Genomic DNA, 19,092 nt, shown 5'->3' on the forward strand with positions numbered 1-19,092 from the left:
TCTTCTCTGGATTCTAGGAACCATATGTGGTCTGGACCACAGCCCAGATGAAGACACCTCAAGCACATAAATAACCCTTTGCTCCTCAGACCTAAACACAATGTTTCCTTCCTTGTTGTATTCACAAATTGCACAATCTGAGAATAATTCCTGTTTGAGGAGCCTGCCACTTACGTATATGCTCAACATCCATCAACACACTGTCAACACACCCAACATCCATCAAGATCTAAAAAATGGCGAGGTACCTTCAATATCTGTGCGAGGTTAAATTTCAGCCCCACCTTTGAGCTCATCATTATGTAGTAATGCTATATGAACAAACTAATGCACCCTTATAACTTTTACAACCTTACACCAAAAAAAGGGCATTTTGTAATCATAAACAGTGATCTAGTGATCCATGATGAATGAAAGAACATGTTTAGAAATATTCAATCACCTGGATAACCTGCTCGATGAAAAGGGCCAATTTCTGCCAACTCTATCCTTTTGATTGCCTCAGAGCAGTTCAATATTGAGAAGTTCATGAATCTTAACTGCTTCCCTCAACACATTTATTTCAGAAAATGTTTGAGCAGAAAATAGATAACAAAAGACAAGACATTGTTGCCAGTAAGTAAACAAAAAATGAACTATAGGAAACGTTCCTCACACTGACAAACCAAAAAATCCCGGAGTAGTAAAATGACTGAAGGCACCCTCTTTACTAGATTTCATATCTTTCAGGAGACAAGAACATGAAGGATAGTAACTATTCATGAATCTTTCATCTGGGGAACATCTCAGAGGAGCCAGACCGCTAGGATTCTGACATCAGTTTTGTGTGTCGTGGAAGGGTGGTGGAGTAGAACATCCTACAGACTTTTAAAAAAAGAGTTCAGAAAATAATGGATCAGCTTCTCAACTGGGCATTTACACTTCTGCTCACACCTGTACTTTGGTTGCATTACCATGAAACCTTCATGTCCCTGTAGGCATTTTGGTGTTATTACCTCTCTCTGAGCAACCTGGTTAATTTCATTAGATTAATGCAGTAAAAGTTCTTCAGATGATTATCACAATTGTATATTATTGCTTCTGATGTTGTTCTTAATTTTCATCTCATATCTCAGCAGCCTTTATGAAGGAATTGCTGATCACTGTGAGGACAAATTCCTTCTGTCCCTCCATCACTCATTTAGGATATAAACCTCTCTTGATCTGATGAAGCCAAACCCAACTCTGCTTCCACCTGATTTCTGTCTTATTTCCTGTGAAACTTGAGGACTACTCCAGTTTTATGACCACAACACACACACGCATGCATACACACACACGCGCGCGCACGCACACACACACGCACTAAGAACATCGACAGGCATTGTTTCACACTGAAAAACAGACACTGTCCTTCAGGTCTGCAGAGACACTGGAGAGATGACTGTCATTTCAGCAATGACTTCAGTTGACCTGCATACAGCATCACATGGAGCAATTTAACGTGCCAAAATACAGGACGTGTATTTTGCATGGGTTTGTATGCAGTGTGTAATGCAGTGAGTATGTAGTAGGAGGAAGGCAAAACTGAAGCCATGCAGACCTGAACTTCCACCAGGGGACATCATATTATAAACACTGACATCACCATGTGCTGGGTGTCCTTCACATCTGTCAAATGTTTACAGGCTGAATGTATCTGTTTCTCAATCTGAATTTTAATCTTTTCTACTTTAATACATTTTCTCTATCTGCTCTCTATTACTACCGTCACACACATTAAATTATGAGTGTTCATTATTTCACAATGGTATGTTTGTGGTGTGGGTGTATAGTATGTCACAAAATATAGGGGTGTGTGTGCATCCTGTTCAGAAATCAACCTCACTGGCATTAAGAACATGAAAATCTCGGGGAAAGCCAATAAAAGGTGGAGATGGTTTTGTTTTGTTTTGAATCTGAGGGTTCCAGCTTCAGTAAGAATCAGCAATATGTGCTGGATGTGTAAAAGTGTCTGAGAGTGTTAGTCTCACCATGCTGCCGGGTCATACTCTGCCCAGATTCTGACGTATTCATCCAGATGATGAGGGCCAAGAATTGATGAATCACGAGTCAAATACTCAAAATTATCCATGATTACTGCTACAAACAGATTCAGCATCTATAACATACACAACACACACATTAATACCACACACACACACACACACACACACACACACACACAGTGAGCATGAAGGCCAAGTCTAAGTTACATATAGAGAAACAAAGTGAGCCCACATAATGAACTACAGAATACTGAGGAGTGATTCGAAACATGAAGAAAACTTGAAGGATAAACTGGGGTGGAGTTACTGGACTGATGAGAGACTTCCTGATACAACAGAGAAAAGTGGCTTAGAAACACTCAGCACTGACACAGGGGTCTTGTGGTGAAGAGTATGCAACTAACTGATCACTGCATCTGTGCCTTTAAATACTGCTGGAATCAGGAGGCTCTGACACATGAGGTCTGAGATAGTGAGCTGGGAAAGGTTGGTGTGTAACTGTGATGGTGTGTAACTTCTGACCAGGTAACATGCATTCAACAGAAGCTCAACTCATCCTGTTTCCAAGCTATTACAGTTAGCCTTAGAGAATAGGCCTCCCTAGAGTGGAGAGAGTAACCATTTAAAACTTTAAAATATTATTTACAGTCATCAAAGCACCCAGTAGGATATATATATATATATATATATATATATATATATATATATATATATATATATATATATATACTCTCTTTACTTGTTCCTATTTGATCCTCACCTCTTAGCCAGTCTCCAATAATGTGCCCACTGTCTGATAGGAATAAATGAATAAACAGTAAGATGGAGAGATAGGTGAAAGAAGGAAACAATCACCAGGAATGAACAGAGGAAGATGAAAGAGACAAAGTAAGCGTAGGCGAAGTTGCTGCCACAGTCGTCTGTCTGGATTCCAGATTGAGGGTCACATGGCATCTGACCCAAACATGACAACATAATCTCATGCCACGCTTCACCTGTAGCACTCCTAAAACACACACACACACACAGTCTATGAGAATTTCATTTAATCATCTTTTCATTTTCCTTACCCTTTTACTGGTAGATTCATGACAACACATTGAGAAGGTTAGCCCAGACCTTCTCTATGCCATGGAACAGGGTCCAGCCCATCCTACAGGATCCAAGACATTCCAAACCTGACAGAGATATAATCTTTCCAGTGGGTCCTGGATCTGCACTGGTGTTTCCATCTAGTAGGACATGCCTGATGCATTGCTAGTGGGAGAGGGCATCTTTGTAAAAACACCTCAACTGGCTCATCTCAATTTGGAGGAGGCGCTTTACTCTGTGCTTGTCCTGGATTGTCTCGCTTGTCACCCATCACTCATGAACAAGATCCCAAGATACTTAAACTCCTTTATCAGGAGGAAAGTCTCTGACCTCACTTGAAGAAAGCATCCCACGCTTTCCCAGGAGAGAACCATTGCCTCAGATCTGGGGCTGATTATTTTCATCCCAGCCACTTCACACACACACACATATATTCCAAAGAATCTCCTCTCCAGAACCCATGCATAGACATTTCCTGGAACGCTGAGGAGTATGAGTCCCCTATAATTGGAACACACCCCTGGTCCCCTTTTAAAATAAGTAAGTAAGTAAATAAGCCATATATACATATATATATATATATATATATATATATATATATGTGGCGGCACGGTGGTGTAGTGGTTAGTGCTGTCGCCTCACAGCAAGAAGGTCCTGAGTTCGAGCCCCGTGGCCGGCGAGGGCCTTTCTGTGCGGAGTTTGTATGTTCTCCCTGTGTCCGCGTGGGTTTCCTCCGGGTGCTCCGGTTTCCCCCACAGTCCAAAGACATGCAGGTTAGGTTAACTGGTGACTCTAAATTGACCGTAGGTGTGAATGTGAGTGTGAATGGTTGTCTGTGTCGGCCCTGTGATGACCTGGCGACTTGTCCAGGGTGTACCCCGCCTTTCGCCCGTAGTCAGCTGGGATAGGCTCCAGCTTGCCTGCGACCCTGTAGAACAGGATAAAGTGGCTAGAGATAATGAGATGAATGAGATGAGATCTTATGTCATGTTTTCATTTTTACATTTTTTTTGACTAAAGACAGCATGCAAGGGTCATCCATGTTGGATCTGTCTAAATATTCTCAACAAATCTTTAACTAAAGTATATTAAACACTCATCATGGCAAACATTCAGCTTGCTCAGTGTGCTGAGTGCAGGATGTTTAGTCATTCTTCTTCTGTCATTAGTAACAACTTTATTTGTGGGAAGTGTAGATTAGTGGCCTCTCTTATGGAGAAGATTGAAGCTTGAGAGGTTTGCATCCAGACTCTTGAGAAGGTTAGTGAGAATGAGAGCAGTGTAGTTTCTGCAGAGGAAAGTCTGGATGCCTTAGGCATACTTAGTAATCCCCCAGCATTAGAGCCCTCACAGCAGGACAAATGGGTGACAACTTGGTGGCATAATCAAAAAGCCAAAGCTAATGTTAAGGCTTGCCCATGGGAGCACCACTCCTCTCCGCTTCACAGGTTTGCTCTCCTCAGTAAAGCGCCTGCTCAGAAACCTGAAAGAGCTCTGGTTATAGGAGACTATCATACAGCACGTGAAATTAGTAAGGCTTTTAGGGGCATCAGCAGCTTTAGTCAGGTGTATACCAGGAGCCAGGGCACCGGACATAGCAGGTAATCTTAGGGTCCTAGGCAAGCACAGGTTCTCAAAGAGTTATCCACATAGGAGCTAACGATACAGTATATGCCTTCATCAGTCTGAGGTGACTAAGAGTAACTTTGTAGAGGTGTTTAAATTAGCAAAGGCGATATCCGATGCTGTAGTGTGCTCTGACCCTATCCCAATGCGGCATGGTGATGTAGCTTATAGTAGGTTATGGTCGCTGAACTGCTGGTTGTCCATGTTGTGCTCTGAAAACAGTGTGGGCTTTACAGATAATTGGAGTAGTTTTGAGGGCAAGGCTGGCCTGTTAGGGCGGGACGGTATCCATCCCACTCGGGAAGGTGCTGCTCTCATTTCTTGCAGCATAGCTCATAGTCTCGGAACAGGCCTAGTTAATTTGTGACAATCCAGAGCCAAGGCCAGGGAGCAGACAAACAGGCTAAACCGACTGTCTGCTAGCTGCACAGAGTCGTCACTCAGGTTCCACTATATCGAGACTATGCCTGTTCCTCAAGCTAACATATGTAGCCACAAAAAAATAAGTCTACCTAGTCGATTAAACTAATGATTATTTACAGACCCCCAGTGCCATATTCTAAATTTCTTCATTAATTTGCATATTTAATCTCAAACCTGGCGGCACGGTGGTGTAGTGGTTAGCGCTGTCGCCTCACAGCAAGAAGGTCCGGGTTCGAGCCCCGTGGCCGGCGAGGGCCTTTCTGTGCGGAGTTTGCATGTTCTCCCTGTGTCCGCGTGGGTTTCCTCCGGGTGCTCCGGTTTCCCCCACAGTCCAAAGACATGCAGGTTAGGTTAACTGGTGACTCTAAATTGAGCGTAGGTGTGAGTGTGAATGGTTATATGTTTGTCTATGTGTCAGCCCTGTGATGACCTGGCGACTTGTCCAGGGTGTACCCCACCTTTCGTCCATAGTCAGCTGGGATAGGCTCCAGCTTGCCTGCGACCCTGTAGAAGGATAAAGCGGCTACAGATAATGAGATGAGATGAATCTCAAAACTGATGATTTATTTAGACAAAGCATTAATTGTTGGCAACGTTAATCTTCATTTTGATGAATATTGTGAAGAGCCTTCTGGTTTTCCTTTTTTTCTCCCTCCCTTTAATTCATTTTGATAAAAGATCTTGAAGGGTTTTTGGGCATAGAGAGTTTTGGTAAATTAGCATACCTAACAATCTGTGTTTCTCTCTCTCTCATTACACAAGTCACTCCTGAGATATCTGTGATCCTGACTCATTCCAGACCTGTCTGATCCATCCTGATTCCCTTCTTCTGGTTGAAGTTCTCATCACTTGGAAGCCATTCACTGCTGCTGAGGATGGCCCCATATGGACAGCATAAAGATTGATGAGATTACTGTGGATGGTACCACTTACAAACTATAAAGATGCCTTAGGGCTGTTATTGCTATGAACAGTTTTCCTATAATGGTTTGGGACTGAAATTGCTATGAACAGTTGTGTCTTCATCAGTGAACAGTTAATAACATCAACAAAATAGACTTCAAGTTAAAACTATAATGAACTCAGAAATTACTCTGATGCTCAAATTCGTAAGTTGTTCATAATATCCTGGATACACTAAGTTCCTGGATACACAACTGCACTTTGTGACCATACAGGACACAGCTACAGAAGCAGGTTACTTATAATCATGCTATCTGTTATCACCCAGGTGAGGATGGGTGCCCTTTTGAATCTGGTTTGTCTCAAGGTTTCTTACTCATGGAGTCTCAGAGAGTTTTTCCCTCACCTGTTAGGACTAGGACTGTTTTGGCCTCTAGAGGCCGCTGTTATTTCCTTTTCATGTCGTGTTTATTTTGGCCTCTAGAGGCCGCCACTGTTCCTGTGTTTTGTGTTTGTGTTAATTGCCTAATTATCTTCACCTGTGTCCTTAATTAGTTTGTCTATTTATACCCCTGAGTTCAGTCCTCTTGTCACGGAGTCTTTGTGCTGTTATGTTTATCTCCAGTTTCCTTTGTACTGTGTTTTTTGATCTTCTTAGCTTTTGTATTTTTGCACTTTGCTTTTCTTTTGGATTTTACTCTTTGGTTTTTTTTTGTCTTTTGTTTTGCCCTGTATATAGTGTATATAGTTTAAATAAACCTTTTGATTCTTTTTCTACTTCCGCCTCACGCCTCTGCATTTGAGTCATCCCCCTGGTGGCCTAGTGGGGGTTTGCTGGATTATCACACCAACGAACCAGGTTCGAATCCCAGCAAAACCCTAACAGAAAGACTCCGTCATGACCGACTCAGCAGAGGCTGCTTCAACTGTCTACCCGGCCAACCTTCAGGGAATTATGGCAGCTTTGACACGCTTCGGAGCGACCATGGACGCTCATGGACGTACGCTCACCAGCCAACGTGAGGCCCTCGCTCGCCACGAGGAACTGCTTCAGCAAATTGGGAAAACCCTGGCACAGCTGACATCTCTGCCTGCATCTCCTGCTCCTGATCCAGTTCCTGCTCCTGATCCAGCTCCCACTCCTGCTCCAGTGCCTCCTGCAATGCTGCCTTCTTCACCTCGCGAACCCAGCCTTCCTGCACCACAGAGGTATGACGGCAAGCACAGTGAGTGCCGAGAGTTCCTTACTCAGTGTCAACTCACCTTTGAGCTTCAGCCTACCACCTACACTACGGATCGCCGCAAGATTGCCTTTGTGATCACCTTATTAGCTGGTAAGGCGCGAGCCTGGGCTACTGCTATCTGGCAAAGACAGGGACCTGAGTGCTTTGATTTCCAGCTGTTTTCTGAAGAGATGCTTCGGGTCTTCGATCAGGCAGACATCAGTACCGACGCAGCCCGAAAGCTCATGTCCATCCGGCAAGGAGGAAGCGTCGCAGATTACGCCATCTCGTTCCGAACACTCGCAGCAGTAAGTGGATGGAACGAGACTGCCCTGGTGTCAGCCTTCCACCATGGTCTGTCTGACCCCATCAAGGACGGTCTGGCCTCTATTGGATGCCCAAGTGACCTCGAAACCCTCATCTCACATGCTATTCGTCTGGATAACAGGATGAGAGAACGCCACCAAGCCTTGAGCCCCCCCAGCCTCCCTACCTCTACCTGGAGACCGTCTACCTCCTTCAGTGACTGTCCAGAACCCATGCAAGTGGGTCGTACTCGCCTCTCCGCATCTGAGAGGGAGCGCAGAAGGAGGGACAAGTGCTGCATCTACTGTGGCAAGCCTGGTCACTTCCGAGCATCATGTCCCGAACTCTTGGGAAAAGGACCGCCCCGTCCAGCCGAGGGAGGGTTGTGACGGGGCCTACCCTCTCTCCCGGACTCCCTGGCCAAGGAATCTACATCCCGGTCTCCATCTCCTGGGGTGAGTCTGTCCACTCTTGTCAAGCTTTGATAGACTCAGGGGCGGCTGGGAACTTTATGGATATTCACTTCGCCCAAAGCATCAATATTCCGACTGCACCTCTTGAAGTCCCACTGTCTGTGTCTGCCCTCGATGGCCAAGCGTTAGGTGATGGAAGAGTCACCCAAGTTACTTCTCCAGTTTTCCTCCAGTCTCAAGGTCACAAGGAAGAAATATCCCTGCACCTGATTCCTTCACCTGAGTTCCCAGTTATTCTAGGCCTTCCTTGGCTTACTCGCCACAACCCTCGCATAGACTGGGTAACAAGCCAGGTTGTGGAATGGGGCCCTGCATGCCATGCCTCTTGTCTGCTCTCTAGCTCTCCTGTGTCTCCTGCCGAGCCCCCTGATCTCACCGAGTTATCTCAAGTTCCCACAGAGTACTGGGATCTCAAGGAGGTATTCAGCAAGAGCAGGGCCGCCGTTCTTCCTCCGCACCGGGCCTACGACTGTGCCATCGACTTGCTCCCTGGGACTACCCCTCCTCGTGGCAGACTGTTTTCACTCTCTCAGCCAGAACGCAAGGCCATGGAGGAATACCTCAAAGATGCCCTGGTCTCTGGGTTTATTCGACCCTCCACTTCACCTGCTGGAGCCGGCTTCTTCTTTGTCGGCAAGAAGGATGGGGGGCTCCGACCATGTATTGATTACAGGGGCCTGAATAAGATCACTGTGCGCAACCGATATCCCCTTCCGCTGATGTCCACAGCTTTCGACCTGCTCCAAGGCGCCACCGTCTTCACCAAGTTGGACCTACGGAACGCATACCACCTCATCCGTATCCGACAGGGAGACGAGTGGAAGACTGCCTTTAACACCCCGTCTGGGCACTACGAATACCAGGTGATGCCCTTCGGACTCACCAACGCACCAGCTGTTTTTCAGGCCCTAATCAACGACGTCTTAAGGGACATGATTAACCTATACGTTTTTGTCTACCTCGACGACATCCTTATCTTTTCCAAGACCGTGCAGGAGCACCGCCACCATGTCCGCCAGGTTCTCCAGAGGCTGCTACAGAACAATCTGTTCGCCAAGGCCCAGAAATGCGAATTTCATGTTCCCGAGGTCTCCTTTCTGGGATTTATTGTACGGACAGGCCAACTCCAAATGGACCCTGCCAAGACCCTGGCCGTCCGGGATTGGCCTACTCCCAAGTCCGTTAAGGAGGTTCAGCGGTTCTTAGGATTCGCTAACTTCTACCGCAAGTTCATCAGGAACTTCAGTTCTGTGGCAGCACCCATGTCAGACCTCACCAAAGGGACAGGTGGATCTTATGGCTGGTCTCCTCAGGCAGAAAAGGCGTTCAAAGACCTCAAGGACCGCTTCTGCACGGCACCCATTCTGGTTCTCCCGGACACCTCCCAACCATTCATCGTGGAGGTGGACGCCTCGGACAGTGGTGTCGGCGCGGTGCTCTCTCAACGTTCGGAAGGAAAGCTGCACCCCTGCGCTTACTTCTCCCACCGCCTGAGTCCTGCTGAGTCCCGGTACGATGTGGGGGATCGAGAACTGCTAGCGGTCAAACTGGCCCTTGAGGAGTGGAGGCACTGGCTGGAGGGAGCACAACATCCATTCCTGGTTTGGACTGACCACAAGAACCTGGAGTACCTCCAGCAAGCCAAGAGACTGAACCCTCGACAGGCTAGGTGGGCCCTGTTTTTCAGTCGGTTTGACTTCACCCTCTCATACCGCCCCGGCTCCAAGAACACCAAACCTGACGCACTGTCCAGACTGTTCTCTGCCACTAACAGGGAGAATGAAGTCGGGCCTATTATCCCTGTGTCCCGGATTGTGGCCCCTGTCCGCTGGGGTATTGAGGAGGCTGTCCGACGAGCCCAACGCCAGGACCCCGGTCCTGGGACGGGGCCACCAGGCCTCTTGTACGTCCCACATCAAGCCCGGGCCAAGGTTCTCCAGTGGGGTCACTCTTCCCCTCTCACCGCCCACCCGGGAGCTCGGAGGACCCTGGACTTCCTGAAAAGACGCTTCTGGTGGCCTAACATGGAGAAGGAAGTAAGGTCATTTGTCCTGTCCTGTGAGGTTTGCACCAGAACCAAGAACCCACGACAGCGTCCCCAGGGTCTCCTGCATCCTCTGACCATTCCCCGGCGTCCCTGGTCCCACGTGGCAGTCGACTTTATCACGGGTCTCCCTGAGTCACAAGGTAACACGGTCATTTTGGTCTTAGTTGACAGATTCTCCAAGGCCTGCCGCTTCATACCACTGTGCAAACTCCCCTCTGCTCTTGAAACTGCGAAACTTTTGTTTAATCATGTCTTCCGAGTCTTTGGTCTTCCACAGGACATCGTCTCAGACCGAGGGCCCCAGTTCTCCTCCCGAGTGTGGCACGGGTTCTGCAAGGTCATCGGAGCCACTGCCAGCCTCTCCTCTGGGTTTCACCCACAGTCCAATGGTCAGACGGAGAGGCTCAACCAGGACCTGGAAACCACCCTGCGAGGCCTGGCTATGGATAACCCGACATCGTGGAGCACCTGGCTGCCATGGGCGGAGTACGCCCACAACACCCTGCAGTCATCGGCCACCAAGCTGTCGCCATTCCAGTGCCAATTCGGGTTCCAGCCACCTCTGTTCCCGGACCAGGAGGAGGACGCGGGGGTGCCCTCGGTCAACCAATATGTGAGACGGTGTCGCAAGACCTGGAGCAAGGTCAGGAAGACCCTCATACAGACCTCCAGAACCAACCAGACTCAGGCCAACCGCCATAGAAGACCTGCACACGCTTTCCGCCCTGGGCAGCGTGTTTGGCTGTCCACTAAGGACCTTCCACTGCGGGTGGAGAACCGCAAGCTTGCTCCTCGCTACATTGGCCCCTTCAAGGTGGTGCGCAGGGTGAACCCTGTCTCCTACCGGCTCCAGTTGCCCCGGACTCTGAGGATCAACCCCACTTTCCATGTTTCCCTGTTACGGCCCGTACTGACGTCTACGTATGCCCCTGCCCCTAGGAACCCCCCACCCCCCCGCATCTTCCAGGGGCAGACTGTGTTCACTGTGAATCGCCTGCTTGACTCCCGCCGGGTCCGCGGCGGGTTGCAATATCTGGTGGACTGGGAGGGCTATGGTCCTGAGGAGCGCTGCTGGGTTCCTGCTCGGGATGTCCTTGATAAAGAACTATGTCGGGACTTCCATTCGGCCCATCCGGATCGCCCTGGGAACGTCAGGAGACGCTCCTAGAGGGGGGGGTCCTGTTAGGACTAGGACTGTTTTGGCCTCTAGAGGCCGCTGTTATTTCCTTTTCATGTCGTGTTTATTTTGGCCTCTAGAGGCCGCCACTGTTCCTGTGTTTTGTGTTTGTGTTAATTGCCTAATTATCTTCACCTGTGTCCTTAATTAGTTTGTCTATTTATACCCCTGAGTTCAGTCCTCTTGTCACGGAGTCTTTGTGCTGTTATGTTTATCTCCAGTTTCCTTTGTACTGTATTTTTTGATCTTCTTAGCTTTTGTATTTTTGCACTTTGCTTTTCTTTTGGATTTTACTCTTTGGTTTTTTTTTGTCTTTTGTTTTGCCCTGTATATAGTGTATATAGTTTAAATAAACCTTTTGATTCTTTTTCTACTTCCGCCTCACGCCTCTGCATTTGAGTCATCCCCCTGGTGGCCTAGTGGGGGTTTGCTGGATTATCACACCAACGAACCAGGTTCGAATCCCAGCAAAACCCTAACATCACCACCACTGTCACTGTCTTTCCCAGCCAGCAAGATGACATCCTGTGTCCCAAAAACCATTTTTTATTGCAAGAGTCTAATCCATCTATGACTGCAAATAACATTCCTGCTGCCCAAATGACTGACCAACACCCTTCCTCTTGCAGGTGGTGAGCACACAAGATGTTTCCAAATCTCCACTGTGGTCTTAATCTGACCAGGGTTATGTGGGTTACCTGTTGCGTCTCCTGTGGACACCATGCCCAGGCCTGGGTGCAGGGGCAGGTCAGTGATAACTTTAATCCGGTATGTACACCTTGCTTTTTTTTTTTTGTAAATTTCATGGGGATGTTTAGGAGCACACATTGTTGGACCTCTCCCATCAAATCTGTTTACCAAGGTTGGCCTAACTGAGGGCCTTAAGCTCCCAGTGACAAAGCCCTGAAGATCACTCAAGTAAACAAATACATAAATGCAGAGGAAAAAAAGAGACCAACAGTTTCTGTGAGAAAGATAAACTAAAACAGAGGACTGAATAATGAAAACTAGAAAAAGATAAAGATAATAGAAAGAGAGAGAGAGAGATGAACAGAGGGATGGGTGTACCTGAACAACAGCATCAAGGCCATGAAAAAAGTTCTGAAGTTGTTGTGTTCATTTATGGCATTTTCTCCATTTTTATCTAATGCTAAATTCCCAAAGAGCTAGACCCACACAAAACACAGACAGACAGACAGACAGACACACACACACACACACACACACACACACACACAAAGAAAGAGGGAGAGAGATTTCAGTCACGGCAAATAACTGAATTGCACCATTTATGTATTCATTTTTATACATTAAATTCCACGGAGAATATTAAACTGTTTTTTTTTAGCTGTGTGTATGTGTGTGTGTGTGTGTGTGTGTGTGTGTGTGTGTGTGTGTGAGAGAGAGAGACAGAGTGTATGTCTCACCTGCATGCCAATGATGGCATAAATGAAGAAGAGGATGGCAATAAGCAGGCAGACGTATGGCAGAGCCTGAACACAGAGAGACAGAGATTATAAACACACAGTACAGATTACACATACACAAAGTACATATTACCCTCTGTTCACACCAAACATGGTCAGAGCATCAAAATTCACTCTTGCTGTCCTGCTAACTGTCCTGACTTTTGTGACTGCTATTCCTTTTTTGGCCATATGAGGTCCTCAGTGTTTTTGTTTGGTGTCGGTAACGTTATCTCATTACAGATGGGTTGTTTTCACCGGAGTCTTGTTTATGTGCCGATTTAAGCCCCCTGTTTTCCTGAGTTCTTTGCTCAATCTTGAGTTGACATGCTATGCAAACCCAGTAACTAAGTCTGTTCCTGAGTTTGTGCTCTGAGTTTTCTCCTGTATGCAATCCTGTTGCTGACTCTTGCCTGCCTATCATGGACTTAGTTTCTGCCTGCTACTACCCTGCTTTCAAATAAAATCCTTGAGCTGAATACCTTGTCTCTGCATCTGGGTCTTATCACAGCACATTGTGGCACAGGGGTAGAGTGCAAGAGACCTGGGTTCTATCCCAGATGAACCTAACTGCAAGACTGAGCCATGGAAGAAGACTCAGCAGAGAAGCAACCTCCCCATCCTCCTGAGCCCTCAACCGGATGTACACAGCATTGGTTATTCACGAGGCTACCATGAATCATCATAAACAATGACTTTGTTCTCATGAAGCTGCGTTTAGCCAACATGAGCATGAGCTCAACAAGATCCGCCAGACCCTGAATACCTTAGTTGAGCATCAGCTTCCTTCTACACCTGCAGATCCATCTGCTCCACTGGCTCCATCCAAGCCTAGACTGCTTAGATTTGATGTTTCTTGACCCAGTTCTCTCTTACCTTTGAGCTCCAGTCCTCCACCTTCCCTACCAATTGCGGATTGCCTACATCACCCCCAGGCCTGGGCCACCATCATATGAGATGCAGCAAGTGTTCGGCAGAGAGGCGGACAACAGATTGTTCCAGCTGTGTCAGGGTAACTCCAGCATGGCCAAATATGCTGTGCAGTTCCACACCCTGGAAGCAGGTGGAATATGGTGGAATATGGAAGCACTCATTGACAGGCCTGTCTATTATGTTTTCCATCATGGCCTGTCTAATTGCATCAAATGTGAATTGGTGATGAAAGAACCAGCTACTGACCTTGAATCCCTGATTGACCAGACAAATCCAGCTCGACAACCAACTAAGAAGCTGGACTCATGCCCTGAGCTTTTGGGAAAACTGCAGTCCTGTCCAGGAGGGGGAGTGACAGGAGTGACCTTTACCCCCACAGCCTCTACTGCATGCCTGTGGATACCGGTCACGATTTCTTCAGGACACCAGCAACACTCTAACCCTAACCATTGTAGATGCCATTGCAGCTGGTAACTTTATGGATTCCTCCCTAGCCGGTGACCTTCACCTCCCCAACCAACCTGGATCACCATCTCACTGTGACCACCCTTGATGGAAGATCCTTGGGAAAAGCTACCATTGACCATGTTACTGCACCTCTTCTTATATCCATAGATGGACGTCATCATGAAAAGATCCAATTTAACCTTATTCAGTCTCCCAAGTTCCCTGTAGTGCTTGGTTTTCCCTGGTTGTCTCACCATAGTCCCCACATCAATTGGTCTTCAGGAACTGTGGTCAAGTGGGGGCCCACTTGCCAAGATACTTGTCTCCTCTCTAGAGTCTCTGCCCCATCCCTCAGTTTCCTAGTCCTCTAAAGTTCTCCTGAGTCCCTTCCAAGTACCATGACCTGAATGAAGTTTTCAGTAAGAAAAGAGACACATCACTGCCTCCTCACAGGCCTTATGATTATGCCATTGACTTCATTCCAGGAACTTTTCCTTCCACAGGGTAGAATCTTCTCTCTCTCACCTGCTGAGACTAAAGATATGGAGGAGTATATCAGGGACTCTCTAGATGCCGGAATCATTCATTCTTCATCTTCTCCAGCCAGAGCTGGGTTCTTTTTTCGTTGGGAAAAAGGATGGCGGTCTCTGACCCTGTATTGACTACTGTGGGCTGAACAAAGTTACCGTGAGAAACTGTTATCCTTTGCCCCTTATGTCTTCAGCCTTTGAGTTGCTTCAGGGAGCAACAATCTTCCCCAAGTTAGACATTCACAATGCCTACCACCTGGTCCAGTTCCAGGAGGGAGATGAGTGGAAGACTGCTTTCAACACACCAACAGGGTATTATAAGTACTTGATTATGCCATTTGGGTTAACCAGTGCCCCAGATGACTTCCAGGTGCTCATCAATGATGTCCTGAGGAATATATTGAACTGGTCTGTCTTTGTCTATCTGGATGATGTTCTGATATTCTCAAAGTCCCTTCATGAGCATGTCCATCACACCAGAGCCATTTTCCAGCACCTTCTTGATAACCATTTTTTTGTGAAGCCCAAGAAGTACAGATTTCATGTTTCCAAGGTTTCCTTTTTGGGGTTCATCTTGTCCAAGGGGAATCTTTGCATGGACCCCAAGAAGAATAATGTGGTCTGTGACTGGCCTCCTGTCAAGGAGGTTCAATGCTTCCTTGGGTTCACAATTTTCTGGAGGAAATTCATGAGAAATTTCAGCTCAGTGGCTCTAACCTAAACAAGAAGCGGTCTGGTCTTTTTGTCTGGTCTCTGGAAGCTGAGAAGGCTTTTCAAGATCTTAAGGTGAGGTTTACTTGGGCCTTTATCCTTATTTTACCTGACCCTTCCCTCCCTTTTCTCATTGAAGTAGATACCTTGGATGTGGCAGTGGGTGTGGTTATCTCCCAGCATCCTGCAGATGGCAAGCTCCACCTTTATGCCTTCTTAATTTGGAGTATGTGCAGAAAGCCAGATGTCTCAACCTTCAGCAGGCAAAGTAAGCACTTTTCTTTAATCAGTTTGATTTTGTGTTGTCTTATGGTTCAAAGAATCAGAAACCAGATGCTCTGTCCTGGCATTTCCAGAATGTGGACTGCGAGAACACACTGGCGACCATCCTTCCTGACTCCAGGATGGGGAATCGAGATGGTGGTGCAACAAGCCCAGCAGAGGGAGCCAGATCCTGGTAATGGACCATCAAGACAACTTTTTGCCCCAACCTCAGTGCACTCCCAGGTCCTCCAGTGGGGGCATTCCTCATGGCTGACTAACCATCCTGGCACAAGCAGGACATTAGAATTTGCAAAGAGGCAATTCTGGTGGCCTGGGATGAATGGTGATGTCAAGTCCTTCACCCAAACTCCCCTCTGCTCATGAGACTGCTGAGATTGTTTGTCACCAAATGTTCAGAATTTTTGGTCTTCCTCTGGATATAGTCTCTGATTGCAGGCCCCAATTCACCTCACAGTTCTGGAAGTCCTTCTGCAAGCTGATTGGAGCCACTATCAGCATCTCCTCTGGCTTCCACCCAGAGTCTAATGGACAGACAGAGAGCTTTAACCAAGATCTGGAGACCCACCCTCTGATGCCTGGTCTCCACTAACCCTTCACCTTGGAGTAGGTATGTCATCTGGGTTGAATATGCTCATAACACCCTGTGTTGCTCTTCTACAGGTCTCTCACCTTTCAAGTGCCAGTTTGGGTTTCAACCTTCACTGTTCCCAGACCAAGAGCCAGATGTCGAGGTCCCTTCAGCCCAGAGCTTTGTTTAATGGTGCAGACACATCTGGCATAAGGTCCGTCAGCTCTTTAAAGATCTGCATGATGATACTAGCTCCAGTCCAACTGCTGTCGCAGACCTGCTCCATCACTGTCCTGGGCAAAGAATCTGGCTATTGATATGAGATCTTCCCCTGTGGGTAGAGTCCCACAAGTTGGTGCAATGATTCATGGGGACCCTTCAAGGTCTTGAGGAGGATTAATCCAGTCTCCTATTGTTTTCAACTTTCCTGGGCCATGCACATTAATCCCACCTTCCACATCTCCTATCTATGACCTGTTATCACCAGGCCACTGGCTCCTGCAACCAGACCCCCACCACCCCCTAGAATCATTGATGGTCAGCTGGTTTACACAATTAACTGTCTCCTGAATTCCTGTCATGTTCGGTGAGGCTTACAATATCTGGTGGACTGGGAGGGGTATGGCCCAGAGGAGTGGTCCTGGGTCCCAGCCTAAGACATTCTGGACCCAGATCTCATCAAGGAGTTCCACCAGAGACATCCTGATTCCCCCAGAAGGAACGTCAAGAGACATTTGTAGGGAGGGGGTCATGTCATGACTTTTGTGACTGCTATTACGTTTTTGGCCATGTGAGGTCCTCAGTGTTTTTGTTTGGTGTCAGTCACATGTTGTCTCATTACTGATGGGTTGTTTTCACCCAAGTCTTGTTTATGTGCCTATTTAAGCCCCATGTTTTCCTGAGTTCTTTGCTCAATCTTGAGTTGATATGCTATGCAAACCCTGTGACTAAGCCTGTTCCTGAGTTTATGCTCTGAGTTTTCTCCTGTATTTAATCCTGTTGTTGACTCTTGCCTGCCTATCATGGACTTTGTTTTTGCCTGCTACTTTTGGATTACATGCTGATTCTGACTGATAATGGATCTTGACCCTTTGCCTGGATTTTACCCCTGGATTATTGTCTACTTGCTGTTTGGATACTTCTGCCCTGCTTTCAAATAAAACCCTTGAGCTGAATACCTTGTCTCTGCATCTGAGTCTTATCACACCACCTTGTGGCACAGGGGTAGCACTCCGAAATCCAAGTTCTATCCCAGGTGAACTTCACTTTTAACAATGTTGGTAAACTTGTGGATGCTACAAAGCTGTTAAGAATGCTTTGTGTTACAGGCCTTATTTAGAAGGGCTGTAAACACACATCAACTGGTCTATTATATCTTAATAAGAATAATTTTAAAAATACAATTTAAATAAGTCAAACAATAAAGTATTTTTAAAAACTGGTTCACAGCTCCATTAGGGGGACCAAGTAGATCTTTTGTTTTTACTTTTTTTCCCTTGTCGGGAAAAAAGAATCAGCAAAAATGACTGCTTTTATTTTAATATATTCAACATACACCTCTTATCTCATAATATCTCCTGTTCAATAACATAATTCAAGTCATATGTAAGTAAATAACCAACACTGTTTTGCATGCTATGCTGCTAGTTATCATGCAATTCCCTCCTATCTTCTCCTAATACACTACGAGAAGCCAGCGATGGAGAGTTTACAGGCAGCAAAACAGCCTCCTGGCTGAGTATGTGCCTGTGTGCTCACATACCACTTACCTGAACAAAAAAAAAAAAATGTGTTTTGGGAGGAACTCAAGGCTCTGCTCAACATGGAGGTAATTGAGGATTCCCACAGTGACCAGAGGACCCCAGTGGTCTTGGTGCCCAAGACTGACGGGTTGGTCTGTTTTTTGTGTGGACCTTTGAAAAGTCAATGCAGTGTCTAAATTTGACACATATCCTATGCCTTTCATTGATGAACTGCTCAACTGGCTAGGCACAGATCACTTTTATTAAAAACTGGATTTAACCTGGGGGTATTGCTTGACTCCAGTATCCTGAGGAGAAAAAAAGCCCTTTTCCACTCTATTTGGGTTACACGAATTTGTCACCCTTCTGTTTGGGTTGTTTGGAGCTCCAGCAATGTTTCAACCATTCATGGACAGAATCCTCTGCCTGCACAGTGCGTATGTTGCTGCCTTTTTTTGATGATATAATAATTTTTAGTATTTGCATCAGAATTTACAATTTATGAAGGCTGTCCTGAAATTGTTGAGGTGGGCAGGATTCACAGTAAACCCAAAGAGGTGTGCAGTTGGGCAAGTGGAAGTACAGAATCTGAGCTTCCACTTGAGTAGGTATGCCCCAAATTGAAAAGACAGCAGTGATTGTGGCCTGTCTAAGACCCAAGACCAAAAAGTGGGTGAGGCAGTTTCTGGGGCTGACTGGTTATTACATAAGGTTTGTACTTAAATTTTCAAATGTAACCAGCCCGCTGACTGACCTCACTAAAAAGGGGGTGGCAGATCTGTTCCAGTGGACAGAGTTGTGCAAATGGGCTTTTGCCCAGGTAAAGATATATATATATATATATATATATATATATATATATATATATATATATATATATATAAAACTCTCTGAAAAGTGAAAGTAAACTAAAATAAAACACATCTTTGAGTTGTCACAGGCCTGCCTTCTGTTTTCTTATTTTCCCTGAATCACAAGAGTTCTGAAGGGCAGTCACTATTATTGGTTAAGTGAGCTAAGATGACATCAGTGTGCACAAAAGAATGAGTTCTGACATACTTAGAGCCAAAATTAAAGTGCACACTTACCTACTGGGTTTTTGGGAACTAAAAA

General features: G+C 46.4%; 1 protein-coding gene across 1 annotated transcript in view; it reads right to left on the reverse strand.

The window, feature by feature from the left end:
- cacna1ab (calcium channel, voltage-dependent, P/Q type, alpha 1A subunit, b) overlaps positions 1–19,092 on the reverse strand; it is a 200,589-nt gene that overhangs the window by 105,566 nt on the left and 75,931 nt on the right. Inside the window, 4 exon segments of the mRNA XM_060911345.1 lie at positions 2,013–2,140; positions 2,883–3,033; positions 12,366–12,463; positions 12,725–12,790. Coding sequence (XP_060767328.1) covers positions 2,013–2,140; positions 2,883–3,033; positions 12,366–12,463; positions 12,725–12,790 — 443 coding nt within the window.

This window comes from Neoarius graeffei, chromosome 27, assembly GCF_027579695.1.
Source record: "Neoarius graeffei isolate fNeoGra1 chromosome 27, fNeoGra1.pri, whole genome shotgun sequence".
Taxonomy (NCBI): Eukaryota; Metazoa; Chordata; class Actinopteri; order Siluriformes; family Ariidae; genus Neoarius; species Neoarius graeffei.